Source organism: Primulina tabacum, chromosome 1, assembly GCF_025594145.1.
Source record: "Primulina tabacum isolate GXHZ01 chromosome 1, ASM2559414v2, whole genome shotgun sequence".
NCBI classification, from domain to species: domain Eukaryota; kingdom Viridiplantae; phylum Streptophyta; class Magnoliopsida; order Lamiales; family Gesneriaceae; genus Primulina; species Primulina tabacum.
In genome coordinates, this window is record NC_134550.1 from 53,736,458 (window position 1) to 53,760,117 (window position 23,660).

At 34.7% G+C, this 23,660-nt stretch overlaps 3 protein-coding genes across 3 annotated transcripts; 1 reads left to right on the forward strand and 2 right to left on the reverse strand.

The window, feature by feature from the left end:
• Positions 1–2,789: 2,789 nt before the first annotated feature.
• Positions 2,790–5,520, forward strand: LOC142549509 (scarecrow-like protein 33). Its single transcript, XM_075658485.1, has one exon. It carries the CDS (start codon positions 3,131–3,133, stop codon positions 5,297–5,299), a length of 2,169 nt encoding a protein of 722 aa, XP_075514600.1. The 5' UTR covers positions 2,790–3,130; the 3' UTR covers positions 5,300–5,520.
• Positions 5,521–5,664: 144 nt separating this feature from the next.
• On the reverse strand, positions 5,665–7,999 carry LOC142513018 (uncharacterized protein C24B11.05-like). The gene is made up of 8 exons (XM_075619710.1): positions 7,963–7,999; positions 7,786–7,851; positions 7,599–7,687; positions 7,427–7,464; positions 7,008–7,081; positions 6,802–6,830; positions 6,582–6,721; positions 5,665–6,497 (listed from the first exon to the last, which is right to left on the reverse strand). The coding sequence occupies exons 1-8, from the start codon at positions 7,997–7,999 to the stop codon at positions 6,308–6,310; spliced, it is 663 nt and encodes a 220-aa protein (XP_075475825.1). The 3' UTR covers positions 5,665–6,307.
• A 2,366-nt stretch (positions 8,000–10,365) lies between these two features.
• On the reverse strand, positions 10,366–16,933 carry LOC142549517 (ATP-dependent zinc metalloprotease FTSH 3, mitochondrial-like). The gene is made up of 8 exons (XM_075658498.1): positions 16,728–16,933; positions 16,367–16,622; positions 16,201–16,272; positions 15,501–15,634; positions 13,908–14,402; positions 13,026–13,793; positions 11,251–11,478; positions 10,366–11,146 (listed from the first exon to the last, which is right to left on the reverse strand). Exons 1-8 carry the CDS (start codon positions 16,776–16,778, stop codon positions 10,667–10,669), a joined length of 2,484 nt encoding a protein of 827 aa, XP_075514613.1. The 5' UTR covers positions 16,779–16,933; the 3' UTR covers positions 10,366–10,666.
• Positions 16,934–23,660: the final 6,727 nt, after the last annotated feature.

Here is a 23,660-nt window from a genome sequence, read left to right on the forward strand (position 1 = left end):
CAGATGTAAAAATATATGAGATGGAGATTTATATTCATAATAATCCATTTTTTTCCCAAAGAAGATAAATTCGCATTTTCAATGAGAAAAACCTACCAATATTTAAATAATTGCTTTTCAATCTTAATTGATGAGGTCTACAATTTGTCTTTGACTTCTACTCGAGATCGATATGTCTACAAAACTTAATAAACTAAAACTCTTATATATGATCGTTTTTACGAGTCAAATTTATCATAAAAAATTAATGTTTTTGATATTTTTTCATGAATTGAGTCAATTTCGAATATTCACATTTTAAAAATAACATGTGAAACGGTCTAACGAGATTTTTTATGAATTTATTATAACAAATTAATTTATATAGTTTAAATATTATATCCACATGATCCACCATTCGAATAGATTATTATTTAAAATTAAATTAATGTATTTATAATTATTACATAAATTAGTTGTGTGTGTGTGTGTTTTTTTTTTTTTTTTTTTAATGGGGAAAAGGGATTAATGTATTTAATCGTCATCCCTTGACCGTTTACTTTCCACATCCACATATATACACGTGCATTTAATTAATGAACTTTGATAAAATGTTACACATTTCCATCTAAATTATAGTTGTCTTTAATATCTCTCTTATTTTATATATATACAATGATGGTGGTGATTTCTTATCTAAATCAACTAAATACGAACATAAGTAAAATCCGTACTCAATATTTCATGAGTAGGTAGGTCTCTTGTAATACGGGTCAATACTATTGATATTCACAATAAAAAGTAATATTCTTAACATAAAAAATAATATTTTTTTATTGATGACCCAAATAAGAGATCTGTCTCATAAAATACGACCTGTGAGATCGTCTCATACCAATTTTTGCCATATTTCATTGTCTTCAAACATTTTTAAAAAAATACCTCCGAAAGTGTATTTGAAATACACTATATATGTCGCGCACCTATGTCACTTGTTTTATGATATATTTGTGCTATATGTTAAAGTTAAACCTTCAATGATAATTAAATTTTAGTATGTCGGATATTTTTTTTATATTTCAAAAAAAAATCGTTTAACTACCAACCTTATATTATATATATTTTTCATTATAACTTCTCTCTCAACATCTCTATTTAAAATTTTTTTTTTGATAAGTTTACTATTTTTTTTAAAAAATACTTATTTATTATTTTTCTACAAAGTATATATATCGTATCGTGTGTGTCATAATCTGCTATCTAATAATAATCAAACAATAGCTAGCCACCAGGCCTACAATAATAGTTTGTGGTCATTTTAATATAATTATTTTATTATTGATAAGACTTCTTATACGATATTTGTTTTCTTAATCTATATCATTTTTGATCTCTTTATTTATCCTTTTTTTATTTTATAATATTTATTTCTCTAATAATAATTCAATTAAATAATAGTATAATATAATAAAAATATCATAGTCATGCTAGGAGTTGCCCACACTTGATCAACCTTGAATTTTACTCTAAACATGGATGGATTCACCAAGTGGAATTTATTGAAGACATGCGAGGAGTTGGAGACAAGGATCGTTTTTTTGGCAAAAACTTGTGTGAGACAGTCTCACATGTCGTATTTTGTGATACAAATCTCTTATTTGGGTCATCCATGAAAAAATATTACTTTTTATGCTAAAAATATTAATTTTTATTGCGAATATCGGTGGGATTAAGCCGTCTCACAGATAAAGATTCGTGAGACCGTCTCACAAGAGACTTGCTCTTTTTTTTTCTGAACAATTAATTTTGTATATGTGCAAAAGTCATTAATTTAGTTAAATATTTTTCCCACGTGTAATCTACAATATTTTTTGTTAGAATTAAAAAATAAAAATTTTAATTAATATTGATAAAAATGGATCAAGAAATTGAATTAAAGAAATATATATATCGTAATTCGTATCATCTACAAATTTTTGTATATTCCATACTTCCATTGGCTAGGAAGGATCACGATACATCATACAAGGTGATATGTTGATTGTGGTTAGATATTTACTGGTCGACGAGAGGCCAAACATTTAATTACAATTAATTAGAGTATAGACTGAAGACTATTGTGTTTTGAATTTATATAATCTATTTTAGATAATGTCATCATATTAGAAAAATCCTAATTAAAAGGTCAAGCCTCTTAAAATTAACTTATATGATTTAAGTGTTTGTTATTTTATTAAAAGTGGTAATCGATTGTAACAATACAACTCAAATCTTTTAAATCTCATAAATAAGTCAACTGTCATAGTATTTCTAGCATATGCAATTATTTAACATCAACATTATCTCTTCCCATAATTGAGCTATTTTCGAACACGTGATCTTGACTTTAATATTTTTTTAAAATTACATCTTTTTCGAGTGGAACATGTTGATCGCTTTCCATTTGTTAAACAAGTGCATGCTGTTCCTTTGAAATTTTCTTCAACAACATGAACAGATCGTCAAAGAATCCCCCAAATTAATTATAATGTAACAAATATTCGATTTTGTAATCAAGATTTATCCTCCACTCGTTAATTTATAATGCATGTCTTTCAAGAACAAACAATCAAGACGAAGACAACAAGACTTTTTCTAGACAGGTTCATGCATGAATCTTTGTAATATATTCGAATCTTATAAATCCATTACACAGGCACTGAAAAGTCAAGGGTGGGTGACTACTTTAATGGCTAAAACCGGCTCCACTACTTTTGGCCCCTGCTCTAAGCATCATGAATTTCCTCGAATCTTCTTTGTTTCCCTTCGCCATTTTCATCAGCATTTACTTCTATAAAAATCCGATCCCTTCTTTTATTCGGAAACTTTCGGTCAAACTTTTTGTTGTCTCCATCTTTTTTCTTTTCCTATGGCTGGAAACCTGTCAAGATTCAATCTTTGATATTCTCCTCCAAGGTACGCAAGGGGAAATTGCTTCTGATTTACGGGGAATTTTTTAAATTCTATTTCAGGGGTTTGGGCCTTTTTTCACTGTCTTGTCCTGGTTTTTTGGATAGGGTAGCTAGCTATTTTTTGATATAAAAGTATCAAATTTCAAGATTTTTCTGTTTTAACTAGCTGGTATAAAACTCGATTTAAGTTTGAATTTGGAATGAATACTGTAGTCCATCAATACCCGGTTGCTACGGAAGATTTTCAATTTAATCACCACGCAAAACCAAAATTTCCCGAAGAAAAAGGATTAAATGAATACAACTTCAACCATGATTTTGATGGATTCCCAGTTAACACAAAAGGGTCGCCCCCTGCTGATGAATCTTCATCTGAGGGGGAAAGTCCTACAGAATTTGACCATTCTGATCCGATGCTTAAGTTCATAAACCATATGCTTATGGAAGAAATAGACTTAGAAAATAAGCCTTGTATGCTTCATGATTGTTTGGCTCTCCAAGCCACTGAAAAATCCTTGTATGATGTTCTTAATAATGATCTTGGTGAAAATCCCGGAAGCCCGAGTGATAATTTCACGAAAAATACCAGGGATAGTGTTAGTGCAAGCTCCTCTGATGCCACCAGTTTTATTGAGTCCAATTGGAATAATCAAAATCAATGGGAGTTCGAGTCCTTTGTTGCTACCCCTTCATATGAAGTTCTGAATTCTTCTTCGTTGGCTAGGCAGCTAGATTCACAGTCATTTTTTGGTTCCTCGGAGAGGATCATTAGTCATGGTGGTTTTACACTGGATTGCCCTCCGTTGAGTCAATTTTCGGTTTCCAATCCATTGAGTGAGAGCCCAGAACTCAAGCTTAGTGATAACTTTGTTAGCCATTCCTTAGAAACTAAGGATAAAAATGATGATTGTACGGAAGTCGTGGGAAGAGACAAACTTGACTGTTCTCCAAATAGTTCAAAAGAGAAGAAGAACCGTGGTAGAGGAGATGGTGATTTTCGGGAGGAGTACCGGAGTCGCAAACAAGTGGCTGACGATCTAGGTGAAGTGGAGCCACTGGAGATGTATGATAATGTGTTGCTTTGTTCAAATACCAAAAACCCCCTGATGCCCGCCCATGACGAAGTCAAGAAAAGTGAACCAAGAAAGAAATCCCGAAAAAAAGATAAATCGAAAGACTCAAACAAAGGAAATTCAAAAGGTGGCAAGAAGCGAGGCGAGGCGAAAGAAGTGGTGGATTTGAGGGGCCTATTAATACAATGTGCACAAGCTGTTGCAAGTTTTGACAGGAGGACCTTCAATGATCTCTTAATCCGGATAAGGCAGCACTCGTCTCCTCATGGTGACGGCTCGGAAAGGCTGGCTCACCATTTTGCCAATGCCCTTGAGGCTCGTTTGGCTGGGACTGGGACAGAATTATACGCGGTGTTTTCTTCCAGGAGGATATCAGCTGCGATGATTTTGAAAGCTTACAAGACTTATATCTCAGCATGTCCGTACAGGAAGATGTCGAATGTGTTTGCAAACAGGACGATCAAGAAACTAACCACTGGAGCTACAAGAATTCACATTATTGACTTTGGAATTCTGTATGGATTCCAGTGGCCCTGTCTGATCCAGGCTCTTTCTGATCGACAGGAAGGTCCTCCAAAGCTTCGAATAACGGGTATAGATTTTCCGCAGACAGGTTTTCGGCCAGCAGAGAGGGTCAAGGACACTGGCCACCGTCTTGCAAACTACTGTGATAGATTCAACGTCCCATTTAAGTTTACGGCCATAGCTCAAAAGTGGGAAACTATCAAACTTGAAGATCTCAGGATTGACAAAAACGAGCTACTCGTGGTCAATTCTTTGCACCGGCTTCAAAATGTGCCAGATGAGACTGTAACCGTGAACAGCCCGAGAGATGCAGTTTTAGATTTGATCAGGAAGATCAATCCTGATCTATTCATACATGGAGTCGTCAATGGGACGTACAACACCCCTTTCTTTATTACTCGATTTAGAGAAACACTCTTCCACTTCTCCTCCATGTTTGATATGTTTGAGGCTTCCATAGCTCCGGAGGACCCTGAAAGGCTTCTTTTCGAGGAACAGATCTTTGGGAAGGAAATTATGAATATTGTAGCTTGTGAAGGCAGTGAGAGGGTCGAGAGGCCAGAGACTTATAAGCAGTGGCAGGCCAGGAATATAAGAGCAGGTTTTAGACAGCTCCCGCTCGATCCAGAAATCGTTAAACATGTGAAGAACAAGGTGAAGAAGGAATATCACAAGGACTTTTCAGTGGATGAAGATGGGATGTGGATGCTGCAAGGATGGAAAGGTCGTGTCATATATGGTCTCTCATATTGGAAGCCTACCAGCAAGTGATCTAGCGATGGTACAAGCTATATTAAGATAGAATTTTTGCGGAGCATAATGTACGGAGCATGTTTGTAGAGCTCTTGCCTTGGTTGTGGATAGCTCTTGTCTGTATGGAACTTTTCGTCTTTCGTATGATTGACCCTTCTTGCCACACCTGCTTTTGATGTTACTCGTTTGTTACTCCCATAATTAATTTCAACCATTCAGCTGAGTTGTGTTGGGATCTCTTTCTGGTCTCTTAGAATTAATCATTCAATGCAAGGGATGTACAATGTGTGATGATGACCAAAACTATCAAAAATTCTAGTAGGTCGTAAAGTTGTAGCCATATTGCATTTCAAGTAGTGATTTTTTTTTTTTATGTACATAAATGATTATCGAGGGCTTGGATGGTTGGATTTAATCATAATATGGATGCAACGTAACTGATATAAGGAATGTGGAGGATAAATGCATGTGAAAATTGCTACTGTTATTAAATTGATTAGGTGGATATGGTAAAATCCACATCCATTAAGCCAAGCAATACAGTTAGGAATGGTAAAAACAACGGTTATTTCCAATACTCGGAAGAAATACAGGAAAAAGAAATGAGCGAAAACAAGAAGTTCAAATTTTTATGTTCTCGATCTAGTGATAGTTGCCCCAAGTTCAAGCTCTCACTCAAGTCTCAAGAGAAGCTTTCTCAGAATGGAGTGTATCCATCTTCTCTCTGGCTTCCCACAGCTCTGGCAAGGCCTCCTCCATATTGTGGATGCTCTCCAATGAATAATCTACACCTTTTTGGCTTATGAGGTTTGCCAACCTTTATTCAAGAAATACAAGTACTTGGGAAAAATGTACAAGTTTGATACTTTATTTGTCTAGTTTTTGTCCTGGGGAACGGGTGGTGGATTCAAATACAAGAACTGTTTGTAGGCTAAGGGCTTTGCTGTTTGTAGATTTAGAATAGTTATCAAAGAACAACTGGAAAACAACTTAATTCTGTTATACGATGTATTTCCTATGAAGGATCTAAATGTTGTTAAAGCCATATTGTAAAGTATGCACACGGATGTATCGGTCAGTATGAGATGCCAAGAAAAAACCAGAAATACGGTGTGCTTCATCTCCTACCGTTTTGTGAGGATTAATATCTGCGACCTTAAAGGCTTGTTCAAAGGCATTTTCAAATGGCTTGCACACAAAAGGGGACTTGGGAAGTCGTAGAACAAGAGAAAATCAAGAAAATAATCAAATATAAGCATAAAGCCAGACAAATTGCAAAATGCTCTTCGATCTTTTCAACTCATCACCAAAATCATCAACTACTACATCCTTGTGTGTAGGATTCAACGTCTCAAAACATATAATATCATCAGAGCAATCCTCTGTTCCTAGCCAGCTAAGAATTTGAGCAACATGAGCGTCATTTCCGTTCGAAAAAATCTGTATCAAGTGACGTTGTCGAAGTCCAGACACTTAAATTGAATGTATTCATTTCTACATATTAAAAGAAAGGAACTTACAACTTTTCTTATCGGTAAGCTGTTACAACCTCAAATTCCATTGTGATGAAATATAATGGAAATAAAGTTCCCAGAGGTGACCCTCTTGTAAGGAATAAACTTCCTTCCCTGGCAAAGCTAGTCTCACTCACACAAACAAAAATAACCGAGTGACCACCCATCTTTCCTTCCTCACACTTTATTCCAACATCAATTTGGGCTGTAACATAAGCCATGCAGAAGACTCCTTAATGTGTGATCGAGCTTTAGCCATTCATAGGGTAATCTTCCATGCACAAAGCTGCACAAAAGAATATGGTGTCTTGAACACTTCCACGAAGACAAAATTTGACAGATACAACTCTATTATGAAAAACAGCAAAGAATACGTTTCCACATTTGTTTCATTTCAAAGGAAATGAGATGGAAATGCTTGTAATAATATAGATATGACACTTGGCCTATCATTTCAATTTCTGATTTTATTTTTTAGTAAGATATCCATTGAAAACATTAAACTTTGATAATGATTTTGCTACAGAGGAGAGTGCAGCAACAAACACTTCTCCTATGTACATTTCTTAGCAAAAAAAGAAGCTATCATCAAAACAAAACAAGAAGATTTAAAAGGAACAATATTAAGTACCTGTGACAATCATCATAATCAAAATCATATCCAACGAACTGAAAAAAATAATGGATTTTGAAGTTATGAAGTTATAAGTTCTGATTCAACGGTAAATTGTTTCTCTTCAATCACCTTCATTGTCAAATGTGGCATTTAACAAAAAAATTCAAGAACACATACCCTAAGACACAGCCATAGTGGTTCCATAATCCTTGTACAATAGAGCACACATTTCCGGAGCTTTATGCTTCTCTATCTGAAGCTTATTGATCATGTACTCTAAATAAAAAAATCAAATGAGAAGTCAATGAAATAATGATAAAATGAAATTACACCACTTTCACAAATTATATAAATAAATATTATCAACATGTTACCTATGATGCTCTTGGTGCATTCAACAGGTATACCAGAACTCAGGGGATAAAGGGTATCATCAACATCTGCAAATGTCACAAGAAAAATTAAAATTTTAATATAACCATCAAATAATCATTTCCCCATTTTTCCATTCATATTTTTTTGAGCAAAAAAAACTATTCGAATGGACTTACTCAGATTCATGCGATTAACATAATCCTCTTGGTTCATAATTTATACAGGAAAATAAACATATTTATAGTTCTTCAATTAAATGATATGAAAGAACATCAAATTTAAGGACTATTACAAAAAGAAACAATTAAAATTTCAAAACCTCATATTTGAAATTCAGCATTTCACAATTCGTCGTATTATCGTGAGACTACCTAATCTGAAGTCGTTCATGTTCATTGTCATGCATCTTCAAAGTCACAAACCAAAAAGAAAGAACCCAAATAATTTATGAATTTGTTTTAAGATTGTTGGTGGGGATTCTCCTTATCATCTTCGTTTAAACTGCAACGTTTTGATAACTTAACGCATGGAAATATATTAGCAAATTTGAAATCGAGGCAAGAGAAAACTCTTTGTCCTTATGACAATTTTCCCACGAGATATAGTTATCATCTCCAATGATACAACGACTTCCAACTTGTGATAATAGCACTACAAATCACAAGTTTCATAATCATAAAATTAAGTAAACTACCTTTTGAGAATAAGAAGAAGAAGTTCAAAATGAATGCAAAATGCTCTTCTTTTTTGTTAATCCTCACAAAGTTGATGTTATATTGTCTCACTCTATGTAATTCATTAAGATGGAATGATATTTAAGTCATAAATCTTGAAAATGTGACGAAGAAACACATTTTGATAAAAATGATCCTTGAAAACTCACAACCCTTGGTAAACAACGTCGTCAGGCGCCTAGGCGACTCCTCTCTACCCTGGAATTTCCAGGGCAGCAGGGAAGCGTTGAGGCTGTTAGAGTAGATGCTCTGCAAGCCAACTGTTGGCTAGGAATTTTATTGACTCAGTTGTAATTAACAATCTTTATTTTAATATAATTCATTATTTCATGGTTTGTTATTTCTTTATCTGTATACCCATGTTATCAAACATAGATAAAGACCTTGATTATACTTTAATACAAATGAATCGTAATTCGATGTTGAAACTCGTTTGTAAACACTGTATGATCTAAATTCGTTCCTAGTCGATTCAGCCGCCTAAAACATGGATAAAGATCGCTTGAGCTCGATACTAGCATATGTGATGTTATGTACCGCGTTTCTTGGTAAGGGCATAGAGATGTCCAAACATGCAGATGGGTAGTCATATGATGATTATACCGAACAACCCTCCCTCGGACTTTCTAAGTGGTTATCATTCATCGAGAGGATAAGTCCGTGGTTATGATTGTACACCATTAATCCTTACGACCCGAGACAACACTGAGATTCTATATGTTAGGCCTATGCTTCGACTCGTTTATTGACTCTAAGAGAGCCATTAGGTGACGAGGTTGGGTATAAGCCTCGTTAGTGTGAAAATTAGTCATCAATGTTTATTTGCCGACCACACGTTTCGCCTACTTGTCCATTTCTGGACGAGGTTTAATATTTAATTCAATACATATATCTATCTCCCTCGTTTTAATCACATTCTTCAAAGAATCCTTGGAAATCGTGTAGAACAATTTGTTTATTGTCACACATTTACATGACACAATGTAACAAGTCAGAAAGTCAACAAGTTTTTATTGATTTATATCTATAATATTTTTATTGATTGACTCGATCGATATTTGAAGTGAAAAATAAAATTTTCGATTTATAAAGTAATATATTTTTATTGATGGGATCGATATAAGAGATTTATCTCACAAAATTGTAATAAAAGACAATCTTATATGAGTTTTTGTATTATAAAATTCCAAAGATTTGTGAGTCGTGATATTACTAATTTTTTCAAGAAAATTACTATTGCTTGGTTACTCCATAACTATAATAGCAAACAATGTTTTTAAAATCGGATCGGACTGATCGGTTCGACCGAGAATAATTCATGAGTCCAGAACACTCAAAAAAGGTTTTAGCAACTTATCAAACCCGATCAAGAACAACAATAGATTCAGTTTTTTTCTTTGAAAATTTTAATTTTCTTATTTTTTAGAATCTTAAATTTAATATTTTGTTATATATATGATTATTTGAAATTAAGAGTTTGTTAAGAATATTATTTTAGCATTATTATAGTTTATTTAATCTATTTTTTGTTTTAAATATATGTAACTATAATTGATGCTTTAAATATATAATAGTTTTTAAACTTATGATAAATATATTTTTTTGTTTATTTATATACATTTTTAGGTTTTAAATATATATTCATTATATTATATTAATATTTTATATAATATTACAGTATTTCGATTTGATGGATTGGTATGTTTCTTTAAAAATAGATCGATTCGATTATTGGTCCGATCATGAAAATATCGGTAGCAAGATAAAACTTGATTTCGTAAATGCAGTCATTCCATGTTGGAGAGAATAAATCTTGAATGAACAAGCGAAATTGGGACAATGATGGGAGAAAGAACAATGAAACCCCTTTTGTCGCCAAGATTTTATTGTCACTACGTTACATTTACAAACCAATTAATTACATCCTCCGCTGTCTTCTCTAAAATCCAGATTCCCTCCGCCAGATTAAAATGAAGCGATGATCAAATGCAGAAAAGTTTTTAGTAATAATACATTTTTATGGCATGTATCGATGAATTTTTCCAGTTAGTACAAGAGCACCCCGAGGCATCATAGGTGCAGGTAGAACTTTGCACTCTGGATATGTCGAAACAAACATCAGATATCAGCAAAGATCAACGGAAACTTATGCGGGAACTACTTCTGGAATAAGAGGTGAAGACCCGTCATCTTCTGTTATCCCATCCTCAAAAGTTTTCCCAACCTTTTGTTCTTCCTCCTGAAATCCTTGCTTAAATCTGTCATAATTCGTCAACTCACTTGATTTGAAAGGACGCTCGCCAAGTACCTGGACCAAATCCTCTTGATGAAGAGTTTCTTTTTCCAGCAACAACTCAGCAATCTGTGCCACTTGTTCTTTGTGTTCCTCTACGAGTTGCAATGTATGTGTGTATGCCTTTGAAACCCAGTCTCGCACTTCGGTATCAATAATTGCTGCAGTCTTGCTGCTGTAGGGTTTGCTCATCTCAAATCCATCATCCCTCTGTGGAAACGAGAGAAGGCCTACTTTCTCACTAAAACCGTAAACCGCAACCTGGGCATAAGTCATTTTCGTCACTTTCTCCAAATCATTCTGAGCTCCAGTTGAAATTTTCCCCAGTAATACCTGAACCAAAAAATGGCATAAAAGTATGAAAGATTTTATACATAGAGAAGATGGAATTAAGAATTTCAAAGACATTTTCAAAGTCAATTAAAATACTTGGCAACCTGTTCTGCAGCACGCCCACCAAGGGTCATGCAAGTCATATCAAAAAGCTGTTCTTTAGTCATGAGAAGGTTCTCACTGGGAACATATTGCGCGAAGCCGAGTGCTGCTGAACCACGAGGAACAATAGTCACCTTCAACAAGGGTTCTGCATGTTCCAGAAACCAACCGACTACAGCATGGCCTGATTCATGATAGGCTACAGTCCGCCTTTCGAGTTTACTTATAACCTTATGAGAGAAAAGCAGAAAAAAATGTTGTGCTTAATTGAAAAGAAAGGGGTCAAAAAGTCTGCAGAAAATCAATTACGTTACTATGAAATCATAAATATTATGCACCAGTCGATCTAAAGAATATAATTTTAAATGCAGTAATACATCATCGGGATTAGAGTTCGACTGCTATGAGTACATTGCACCACATATGAAAAACTGTTTTAAATGATAATGAGACCTATGGAAACTACTTCTCCAGGAACTTATTCCAAGTTCCATCAAAGAGAAAAATAGAATGACTTCAGAAAAGCACTTCCGTGCTGACGCCCATTTCTATATCACAAACTGCAGAAAGTCGAGAAAGATAATAGACATAAGCCCCTCTAGATCTCGTGATACAAGTCCAACTCGCAACTCAACCCCTTATATCAGACCTTTGAGAGGGAAAAGGACGCCAATTTCTATATCACAAACTACAGAAAGTCGCAAAAGATAATAGACATAAGCCCCTCTAGATCCAACTCGCAACTCAGCCCCTTATATCAGACCTTTGAGAGGGAAAAGGAAAGAATAGAAATTCACTTAATGTGGCGAGCAAGTGGCATTTATAAGTAAAGAAATCAGAACGTATATAATGTCAATTACACATCATGTTTTATGAGCCCATAACCAAAATCCTAGGCAACAAGTTTGACGTGATTGAAATATTGCTAGAAAATTAAGGGACAAAATTCAAACATATTTTAGAACTTTGAAAGGAATCCAGAAGCAATTAAATTTGGGCAACTGTCAACTTTACATGGAGAAATGTAAGATTTATATCATCATTCAACTGTCTCGAAATGAATGTTGCATTGTTATCAACTTTTGAACATGCTAACTTCAGCTATATATGAAGTCACCCCTCCAAGACATCCAACTAAGCTGTAAAATCATCACTCAACCATCTCCAGAAAACTTTCGTCGTATCAAGCTAGATTTAGATTCTAAATTACAATGAAGATAATATTGTCAATATTTTGTTTGGATGAAAATGTGAAGCAAATACACGTACAAACAGTGACAACAGAGAATGCTTTCTTCAAGTTTTACATGATACTCAACCAATATATTAAATTTAAGATATACTATATTTTTAAAGAAAAAGACGAAAACCAGTATATTCTGCATTTGGCATTTTCTTCTTATTTTCATAATCCCAATCAATAATTGTACTCCCACCTCATGATTTTGAAAACAGTGCATAATAGATGAAGAATTGACATCGCAGCAACTTATCAGTGATCACTAAAGTAGGAGTGTCAAGCAGTCCTCAATTTGTTGCTTATGTTAAATATAACTGAAGTAGGAGTGTCGAGCAGTCCTCAATTTGTTGCTTATGTTAAATATAACTTTTAGACTTAAATTACTAAACAGTTGTTTAAAATTAGCCATGGTGATGAGAGGCTAAAATTCCATAAAATAAACTCATTTGCCTCGTACCAGAGCTTCCGCAAGCAGTAGAAAAACTAGAAACAATTATACCCCAATAAACAAGAAGATCCCAATTCATAACGACATACCTTATTTTTCTTCTCAAGACCACCAATGATTCTGTCTATTGCTCCATCAAAATTTTCCATTTTCACCAGAGTTTGATCACATCTGGCAGCTATCAATGCAGCTTCATTGCAAACATTTGCAATATCTGCACCAGCAAATCCAGGAGTGAGGGCCGCTAGTCTCTGAGAATAATAAGGAGGTTCATGATCTAGTTTAAGCTTCTTCAAGTAGATCTGAAATATCTGTTCACGGCCTTTGATATCCGGTTTATCTAAGCTGATTTGACGATCAAATCGACCAGGCCTCAACAAGGCCTTGTCTAAAATATCAGGTCTGTTGGTGCCAGCAATAACAACCACACCAGATGTAGTTCCAAATCCATCCATTTCTACAAGCAACTGGTTAAGGGTGCTTTCACGCTCATCATTAGAACCAGCAAAACCCCCACGTCCTCTTGCTCTTCCAATTGCATCAATCTCATCAATGAATATGATACTAGGTGCACATTGCCTTGCCTCTTGAAACAAGTTTCTAACTCTTGACGGGCCAACACCAACAAACATTTCCATGAAATCAGAACCAGATATGGACAAAAAAGGCACACCAGATTCACCAGCAGTTGCTTTTGCCAGAAGCGTTTTACCCGTCCCTGGAGGTCCAACCAGCAGAGCACCTTTAGGAATTTTGGCTCCCAGCTCCTCATACTTCTTAGGGTTCTTTAGGAAGTGAACAAACTCCATAATCTCCTGCTTTGCTTCATCACAGCCGGCAACATCTTTAAAATAAATCTGAAACAAAAGGAAAAAGAGAGGACAAAGACCTTTAGCCTCGGAGACTCATATCCATAGAATGGAAAATGGCTCAAAAAATTTGGTTCAAGATGGTAGGATTTGATGACAAACCTTATTTTTTGCATTTTTGTCCACCTTCGTGATGTGCGCTTTTCCGATGTTGAAAATCCCACGTGCGCCCTTTCCACCAGTACCTCCAACACCGATTCCCCCTTGCATTTTCCGACCCATGTAAAAGAGGAATCCCAATAACAAAACTGTAGGAGCAAATCTCATTAATTCTTGGAACCAAACCATTTCAGAAACATAAGTAACTGGTACGTAATCATGTCGGTCAATCCCCAATGCTACCTGGGCTTCCTCCAACTTTTCTTCAAACGAATCAACACTCCCAATATTAAAATAATATTTATATTGGCTTGTTTTCTCACTTGCAAGGGCGCCACCAACAGGATCTTCAAATTTAGATTCTTCAGTTGTATCATTGCTATTTTGACTTCGTGGTGAGCTTCTTACATAAATTTTAGCAACTGACTTATTAGACACAACAATTTGGTCCACTAAACCTGGTTCCAGCAGCTTGTTTTTGAACTCTTGAAAACTAATCTGCTAGGTTACAGTCAATAATTTTATTTCAAAAGACTAAAGTAGAAAATTTATAGAAGTGTCATTGACATCAACAATCATCACCATATCATTGCAAGCCTTAGTCCCAAATTAACCAGGCCCAACCACATAAACAATCATTTCCATCTTGCTATGTCAATAAGCAACCAAATGTTATCCAAGGCAGGCATTAGTCTAAAAACATATGTTTTAACATTTCAGTGCCAGGACATTTTTGAAAACGACCTTAATATCAGAGTTATTTAAATATATCATGAAATTAAAGCTCTTGGTAGTTCCTCATAAATGGCGTCCAGAATAGTATGTGTATAGTGTTGCTTAATCCAATACTCCTCAAATTAAAGAGTAGCAATTTTTTTGCCTTTTTTTTTCCTCTTTAAAACTATTTCTTAAAACCTGACATTATGTATCTATCCATAACAGAAAACCAATCTATACTAATTTTCTCATTTTCCTCTTCTTTTATTCCATGAATGTGAACATCCACCGAATAAAGTAAATTAAATTGTGACAGTTCAGCAAGTAATTACCAAGTACCAACAAGTGATGATTCCGAAAGTCAAATTATTTGAATTGCGCTGCATATAATATTTGATTATTGGCCTTTTGGCCTTTAAATGGTTTGATATTATCATTAACAATATTATAGAACTGGTATGCTCTCCCACCACAAGAAGGAACAAGCATAAAGAACATTATAACTTGCCTAATTACTTTTGAAGTCTAAACCTTATAGATATATACTCAAATGGCAATCGAAGTTACAAGAATATGAGAATTGCAATCGAGCAATCAATACCAACACAAAATCAAACCAGTTCGTGACATACATAAAAAAATAGCATGATGAATATTTTTCCCGGAGAAACCAACGGATTAGTATTCAAGAGAGAGATTGTAAATAAATCCACGGGGTTTTAAAAATTGTAACATTGTAAAATTTATATAGACTACTTATCCATCTACATTTTTAAGACAGAGAAAGCAACACAGATTAACTAGCCAAAGTCCAGAAGAGCAAAGAGTCCCGCAATTCTTCATTTTAGTATTAAAAATAGTAAGTACGCATAATCTTACCTGTTTCTCTTCATGCGGCATGCGTGGAAATAATGAAACAACCAATGCAAGCGCCAAGATTGGTGGGACGATATTAGGCAAATACTTGGTGAAAGTGTCTTGAAAATTGCCATGATCTTCTGTATTTCCTTCCTCTGAGATTGAATAAACCAAGGTCACAGAGAGATATTTGATACGGCAACTTAAAAACATCTAAAAGTCTAACATTCAAATGTTGTGCCAAGATAAAAACTCAAAACTCAATTTCGTATTGTGGAAATTTCACGTCACTCATATGGTTATACAGAAGACACTTTGCCAAGCACTCAACTGTTATTGTGGAGCCATCACAACAAAGGAGAACATAATCAGATGGAGCCAATTGACGAAAACATATTCCAAACAGTAGCAAAATTCTTAGCGATGCACCAATTGAATCACATATCTGAAGAAAACTTGAGTAAGATATGCCTAGATGCATGATACTGCTTGAAGAAACACCAAATGAAGATTTGTTCATTAATCAATACAGGGTTCAATATAAAAAGACAAACAACCATGGGACTCAGCCCTCAGGTTTATGTATTTTAACTATGTCATAATTTATTTTAACTGAGTCATAATTTCCGCAAGGACTTAACTTGCAACAAATATAGCTTTAAACATCTCATTGATTCCACCGACTGTCTTCTATGCAAAAAATAAGGAAAGAATAACAAACCTTTCGAACCAGATTTCTGCTCATTTTGCTTCGGAATTTCCTTTTTCTGTCTGGGATAAAATTTTTCGTAGTCTAGCAACACAAAACACAATAACAAATTAAAAGGCGCGACCTATGATACACAATTCCAAATTTTCAACATAGAACTAAAAATAGAAGCTCTTACTTTTCTTCTTTGGCGCTTCACTGGAAAAAAATCTACGTATCCGGGCGTTTTCAATTAAGTGCTTAGAATTTGATGAATAAAATCTAGAGATCAACCCATTTTTAGCTCCTTTCGTAGCTAAATACCCCCTGAGAAAACCTAGTTTTCCATGAAACGTATTATTCACAAGATAATTCGAATGATACACATGCCGAGCTCCAAGAATTTCCTTGTTCAACAACAAGTACCCGCCGTCATCAACACCATTAATCACATTCTGCAAACACAAAACAAAACAAAATAATAAAAATTCTCCAATGAAAACATCTATAAACTTCACCCAAAAGATATAGATCAAAGCGGAGGCTCGAAAGTGGCTTACTCTTGAACGAGAGGCACGCGACAAGGAACGACCGATTCTGGAATAAATCATTATTCGGCAATCTGATCGATTTCGCGTGGTAGAGATGGATTTTATAATTTATTGTAATTAATTGAGTAATTTACGATTGTTCATAATTTTATTTTATTTTTTTTTGTCGAAGCCAATTGAAACCCAAACAGCATGAATTGATGATAAAAAGATCTTTTTTCCGGATCCGCCCAAAATATGGAGCCAAGTCGAACATATTAAAAGGCGACTTTTCTTTTCCATTGTTTATTTAAAAGTTCACAACTATATCTCTACTTCATGGAATATATCAAACTAATTAAAAATTTATTAAAATCTAATAATTGAGTGCAACGAGATAATAGTTATTATAATTTACAATTTAAAATAATTAATTTTGATGTCATTATATATTTATTTTCTCAAATTACAAAAACATTGTGTTACATCTTACCTATATTTATTATATCTCGATAAATATTTATGTATATTTATATATATATGTGAAAATTTTTAAATATTAATATCACCTATAACATAAAAATTTATTATAAAAAACTTTTAAGGTAAAAACTTGAGTGAGACGGTCTCACGAGTCGTATGAGACGGATCTCTTATTTGGGTCTACAATAAAAAGTATTAATTTTTATGCTAAGTGTATTACTTTTTATTGTGAATATCGGTAAGATTGACCCGTTTCACAAATAAAAATTCGTGAGATCGTCTCACAAGAAAGCTATTCAAATTTTAATCACGATTGTACTATATTATCTTTTATTAATAAATTTATTTCCATCATATTTATTATCTTCTATTTTTTCAGTTAAAAATTGAATATATCATTTCAACTTAAAATTTAATAAGCTTCGTTTTTTTTCAAAAACGTTGATTTTTTTTTTTTAACATATCACAATGTGTGTCTCGACTTGTTAATTTTAAAATTAAATATTTTAAACTCTGAAAATTTGTAATTTATGGTAAAAAAAAAATGTATGTTTCATCAACAAACCCAAATATATATTATTGTACCTTCAGTTTTTAGTAGATTAGCATGTGAAATTATATACTAGTAATTAATATTTTTTTATTTATTTGTTATTAATATTCTGTTGGCGGTATTAGAAAACTGTGTGTGATCCAATGAGCTTGCGAAACACGACATTTGACGGGTCAAAACAATGGCCCGGACTGCTTGACGACTTATCGCCAACTGAGTGCGTCTTTCAATTTCAACCTTATAATATAAATTAATATATAATAAAATAAAAAATGTGATTAAACTCGATTTTAACAATAAAAAAACAAAGAAACTATATATTACAAAACGACAGTAAATAAAGAAAATGCAAGTTAACGTACAACTTCCGTTATTTTTTATAATTAATTATACATCATCTCATTCAAAATCACATGGATTTAATAGCCTAGAATATAACATATTGTAAGCATTACATATACAGCCATAAAACGGGTCAAGCCATGAGGGGCGGATCGACCCATCAAAAACCCACAATTTGGCGGGATACGTCGAAAATCTTCAACTCAACCCAAGTTGAATCCGGAGGTGAATTACGAATTAGATAAGACTAACGTGTGGGTCAGTACAATAAAACTAAAAAAAATTATTATAATTTATTAAAATTTTCATTTCATAAACAAATATTTAAAAAATATCTAAAAAATTCTACTTTTTATTTTATACTTATAATTAATAAAAAATTTACGACTTTCATTAAAAATATATCACTAAATTCATAACGTGCTTTCCAATTTTACTTAAGCCCGCAACAAGTACCTAAATTCCGGTTAGGTCGATGCTATATGTGGGACAGTGTCCCACATGATTTAGATGAACAAGATTCACACACATATGTGATTTCAAAAAAATTAGTGGACTCCATGTATATGTGACTAAATTTGAACCCTTGATTCTATCATAGGGTAGTGTCCCTACACGTAGGATGGAATGAACCCTAAATTCCTAACGCAAAAAGATTATTTTCTTTCCAAATTCAGCCCATAACAAGCACGAGTTGACCCACTAGACCCGCATTTTAATAGTTGAAAATTTTCATTTCAACTCATTTAAATTGTGTGACAAGATAGATGATCCAAAAAACCGAACCTAAATTGATACTCTGACACAAAGACAAGACCCATAAAAGTCCAAATTACCACTTGTCCCCTCTCTTTATGGCCAGAAAATTAGCCATTTTTCTGACATTTAGAGATTAAACACAAAATATAGACAAAATTAACCTGAGTCACGGTGAAAAACAAAAATAAGTGAACAGTAACATAAGAGTACTCTGTCGTGAGTAATAGATCTTCCACAGCGAAAGGTGCAAGTGTAGCTGTTTCTGTCTTCTACAATTTTTAAATCTTTTGTCCCATTTTAAATGCCGGGAGTAAGATTAATGTGATTTAATAAATCTTTTAAATGTGGTTCACCATTTGTGTATGCAAAATCCTTAAAGATGCTACAAAACCACACCACAATTTGAACATAATATATAACAAAAATCACAGTTGCATGGCGGGAGCAGAAGAACTAAGCAAAAGCCATCTGCATCAACTCTTGTCTAAGCGCAAGTCTCACGCCGAGACCACAAAGAGAAGAGCAGCTCCAGTTCCGGCGGGTGAAAGTACCCGTTCTTCGGAGGCTCTAGTCTCTTCCCATCGCACACCTTCGGAGACTTTTTCCTCGGCGGAGGCGGAGGCTCTTTCCTCGACGGGATCCTGCGTTTCGGGGTACAGAAACCTTCTTCAACCGCCACCATCTCAGTGCCACAGGCATCAATCATCTTCATTTTCTGGTATGTTTCTCGGAAAAAACTGCGTTACCGAGAGAGCACCGAGACCGGGTGGTTTGAGCTGTGTAATATAGGGGGAATGAATGACGCTGTTAAGAGGGTAGGAATTGGAGCTGGGGGTTTATTCTGGAAGGTGCCTCGAATATGTGGCGGAGAATGGAGGAGACAGATGGGTGGGGCTTCTGAGTCCACGTGGTCGGATGGAAGGGGTTTTGTCCCACGTGCCCAGCACATGTGGCAGTATTGGAACCGTCGGATTGGGGGTAAACTTTAGGCGGCAAATTCTACGTGCCTCTTTATTTGAATTGCAGTCATCTGTGACCCACTGACCCTGCACTTTTCCACGCTGCTTCTCGGACCCACAAAGCACCATCCACCTCCAACTCGGAGCCACCTACCGTACTCGGTACTCTACTAATATTTTAGAAACGATGTCCATCCGATGATTGGAACAGTTGACTATTTGAATAATAATCAAAACACTACATATTATAATCTACCAAATATTGTAATAGAATTTTTTAAATTTTATATGTTGTTTTTATTCTAATAATTTTAAAAAACATTTCATGTACTTCATGTCTAATTTTATTTTTAATATTTATTATTCAAGATGTCGTATCTGAAACGAATAAGTGATATCAGAGTTTTTGTTTAAAATTTTTCTTAAAATCCTGAATATCCTATGTGTTTATATCCTTGTCTGATCTTCCACATGCGAAAAAAATTTGACATTTTTTTTATTAAAGTATGATTATTTTGTCAAGTTTACTATATTGTTGTAGACATAATGACAGACATTTACGATATTGTAAAGTTTAATGCAAACAATTTTATGATGTGGAAAATAAAGAAACAAGTAATTTCAAGAAACGAGAATTGTTTGACGTTTATTGAAGATAGACTAAGAGAAATGACGGACAATAGAAAGTGGGATGAAATTAATGATAATAATGATGTCAAGTATCTCTGAGAAAAATACGAAGGAATATATTTGGGATACTGAAAAAAATTATGAGGTCAAGTCACTACATAACAATGCTTTCCTGAAAAAAAGGCTTTATGTTATTCGGATGATAGAAACTTCACTTATGGCCGATCATATCAATACATTAAATATTATATTTGTCTATCTCACCTGTATGGGGAATAAAATAGAGGAAAATGAACGTGTGGAGCTTCTATTTCAAAGTCTATCAGATTCATATGATCAACTTATCGTCAACTTAACCACTAATATTCTTATGAGTTTTCTAAAATGCAATGATATCTTAACAGTGGTTCTCATAGAAGAAAACTGGCTCAAGAACAAGGAATGTAGTTTGGTAACTTCGAAGCTTTACCGATGATAAGAGAAATATTTATGGATCGTGACTCCAGTGACAGCCAAATGCGAGATAGATCAAAGTCGAGAAGCAAGAAAAAAAATATTTACTGCTTTGAATGTCGCAATAAAAAACACTTCAAAAAAGAGTTTACGAGTACCGATAAGGGTTCTCATGGAAATGTGTCAATTATTTTAGGTGGTGGTGAAATATTATTCAACGAAACAGCAATAGTTGCAGAAAACAGACACAAATTTTTTGACACATGAATTTTGGATCCAAGAACGAAGTGGTATTTGACGTCCAGAGATAATAGTTTGATCAATATGAAGTGGTCTCATGAGGATTTGTATTCATGAGAAATGATCATGTCTTGAAAATCAATAAAAATATTTGATGGCATCATTCGCACCACACAGAGGTATGACATGTGATGGGGCTGACGAATAATATTTTGTATTTGAGACAACTAGATGATATCAGATGCAAAACCCATATCGAGAACGAGATCATGAAAATTTGAAGAGCGTGCTTGTGGTTATGAAGACGAAAAATGTTACTGCAAATCTGTATATATGTTTGAGAAAAATACACAAAGAGTCGGAACTAATGGTTGCATCGATATGTGCAAGAGAAGAATTAATAGTGTTTTGGCATAGAAAGCTCGAACATATGTCAAAATGAATGTCAGAACCGAAGGTGCTGCTCAAGCTTACAAAAGTGTATACCTTTTTGTGAGCAACATGTTACCAGTAAAAAAAACATATTAAAGTTTGACAATTCTTGTGGGGACCTGGGTGCTAACTTGTCTTCTTTAATCATTGGGACTAATTAGATCAATTATGTATACTACTTTGGTTTAAAAAAAAAATTTCTTATATACAGAGCATTACTAACCAAAATGTATACAAGCATACACCAAGCTAAGTTTATTTATTTTACAAGATCAAAAGCAAAGTCTACAACACATGGTCAACTTGCAAAATTATTCCATTTACAAACCATCTAACTAGTGTTTATTTCCATCAATGCACGTCTAGGAATACACCACCAGTTTCATATCTAAGCCTGGATCACCACGCTAATCATCACTCGTTTAAGCTATTCCCGGTACTGATCATGTCTCACTTGTTGTCATGCACACATACAAACACGACAACAGCCGGAAACTCCGGTGAGAATAAATCCCAGTATAAAATATGTATACATGCAATGCATAAGATCATATACAAAACATAAACCATGTATCAAAAACATGAATCATGATTTTTATGACACATTGGTGAATACAGATAAAACTCTTGACTCGACTCACATCTAAGTCTAGGGATCCCGGTGTGAATAAGACGTAACAAATCTCCCACCTACTCTCCCAATCGAGGTGGCGGTACGTCTTATTCCTAGACTTCGGTCCTTTCTGTATCGAACATCTACAATAGGAATCGTTCTTCTCCTATGCCATTCGATACCACCGAACATCTACTAACTTGGCCGCTCTGCCAATGACTCATCTATCTCAAGTGCATTTCTATAATTCAATAGACAAAATATAAACATCTCAAAACATAAACAATTTAGTATGTGGTTTAGGGAAACTCCAGTCCAATCTGACTCGAGTCGTATCTCCCGGTTCAACATTGATTTATACATTTTTCTTCTCGGTCTGACGAAGTCGAAGTCTCGGACTCAAATCTGTCCATATAAATCTGTTAATGACAAAGGTCGAGGAGTATAATATCAATACACCAATCAATTCAATGCTGGATATAATCAGAATTTAATCAAATTCTGTTTCAACGGCATAACTGTACGATCTCGAAATACTGGCAATGCAATATCAGTATATACAAATCAACAACTCATCTGATACCAAATCTGAATAATATCAATACACCCCGTAATACTGTATCAATCAGATATCAATCCCAACATCTCATAATCGATAACAACATAATTCTGATATCAAATCGGTCTAATCACAATCAAATCAACTCTGAAAATTCATAACAATTACATACGGTATCTGTTTTTCGATCCAGTTTCAATTATACAATGTCTGATATCGCAAGAACAACATATATGAATCATATCTGATTCTGGCAGTATCATAATTTCAAATCATCTTAGAACATAAGAAAACCTACGTTCAGTTGAAGCTCTCGTCGATAGAAACTCAATACTGAAGTCGGATTAAAAATGGAACGGACGGATCACAAATCTAAGAAATATAAAGGCGTAAGGATTTTCTCATAGTTCCCTGAAGCTCTTCTCGGTTTCCTCCGTGTTCTTGCCACTGAAATCTGAAGAATGGCACTGATTTACAAATTATATACCTCCACCAAGCATGGCAAGAACAAGTGTTGATTTCTTGTTCAGCATGCCTCGCGCATATGCGCGCCCTAGCTCCGAGCATATGCGCGAGATTTACTGTCTCAGCACGTAACCTCCTCGGCAGATCGCGCATATGCGCGCACTTCTTCCGCGCATATGCGCGAGACCTACTGTCTCGGTGCACAAACACTTGCGCATATGCGCGCCTCCAGCCGCGCATGTGCGCGCAATGTTCTGTTCCAACTTCTTGGCTGCTGCCCTCCTCGCGCATGTGGGCGTCTTCAAGCCGCGCATGTGCGCGCAATGTTCTGCCTACCTCGCGCATGTGCGCCTGGCTGAATCGCGCATATGCGCGAGGGCTCATCCTCGCACAAATCAAATGTTTTATTCCGTCTATCCCGGTCTGATCTGTTCCGTCTATAATTACATCTCAATTATCGACAAATCATATCAGA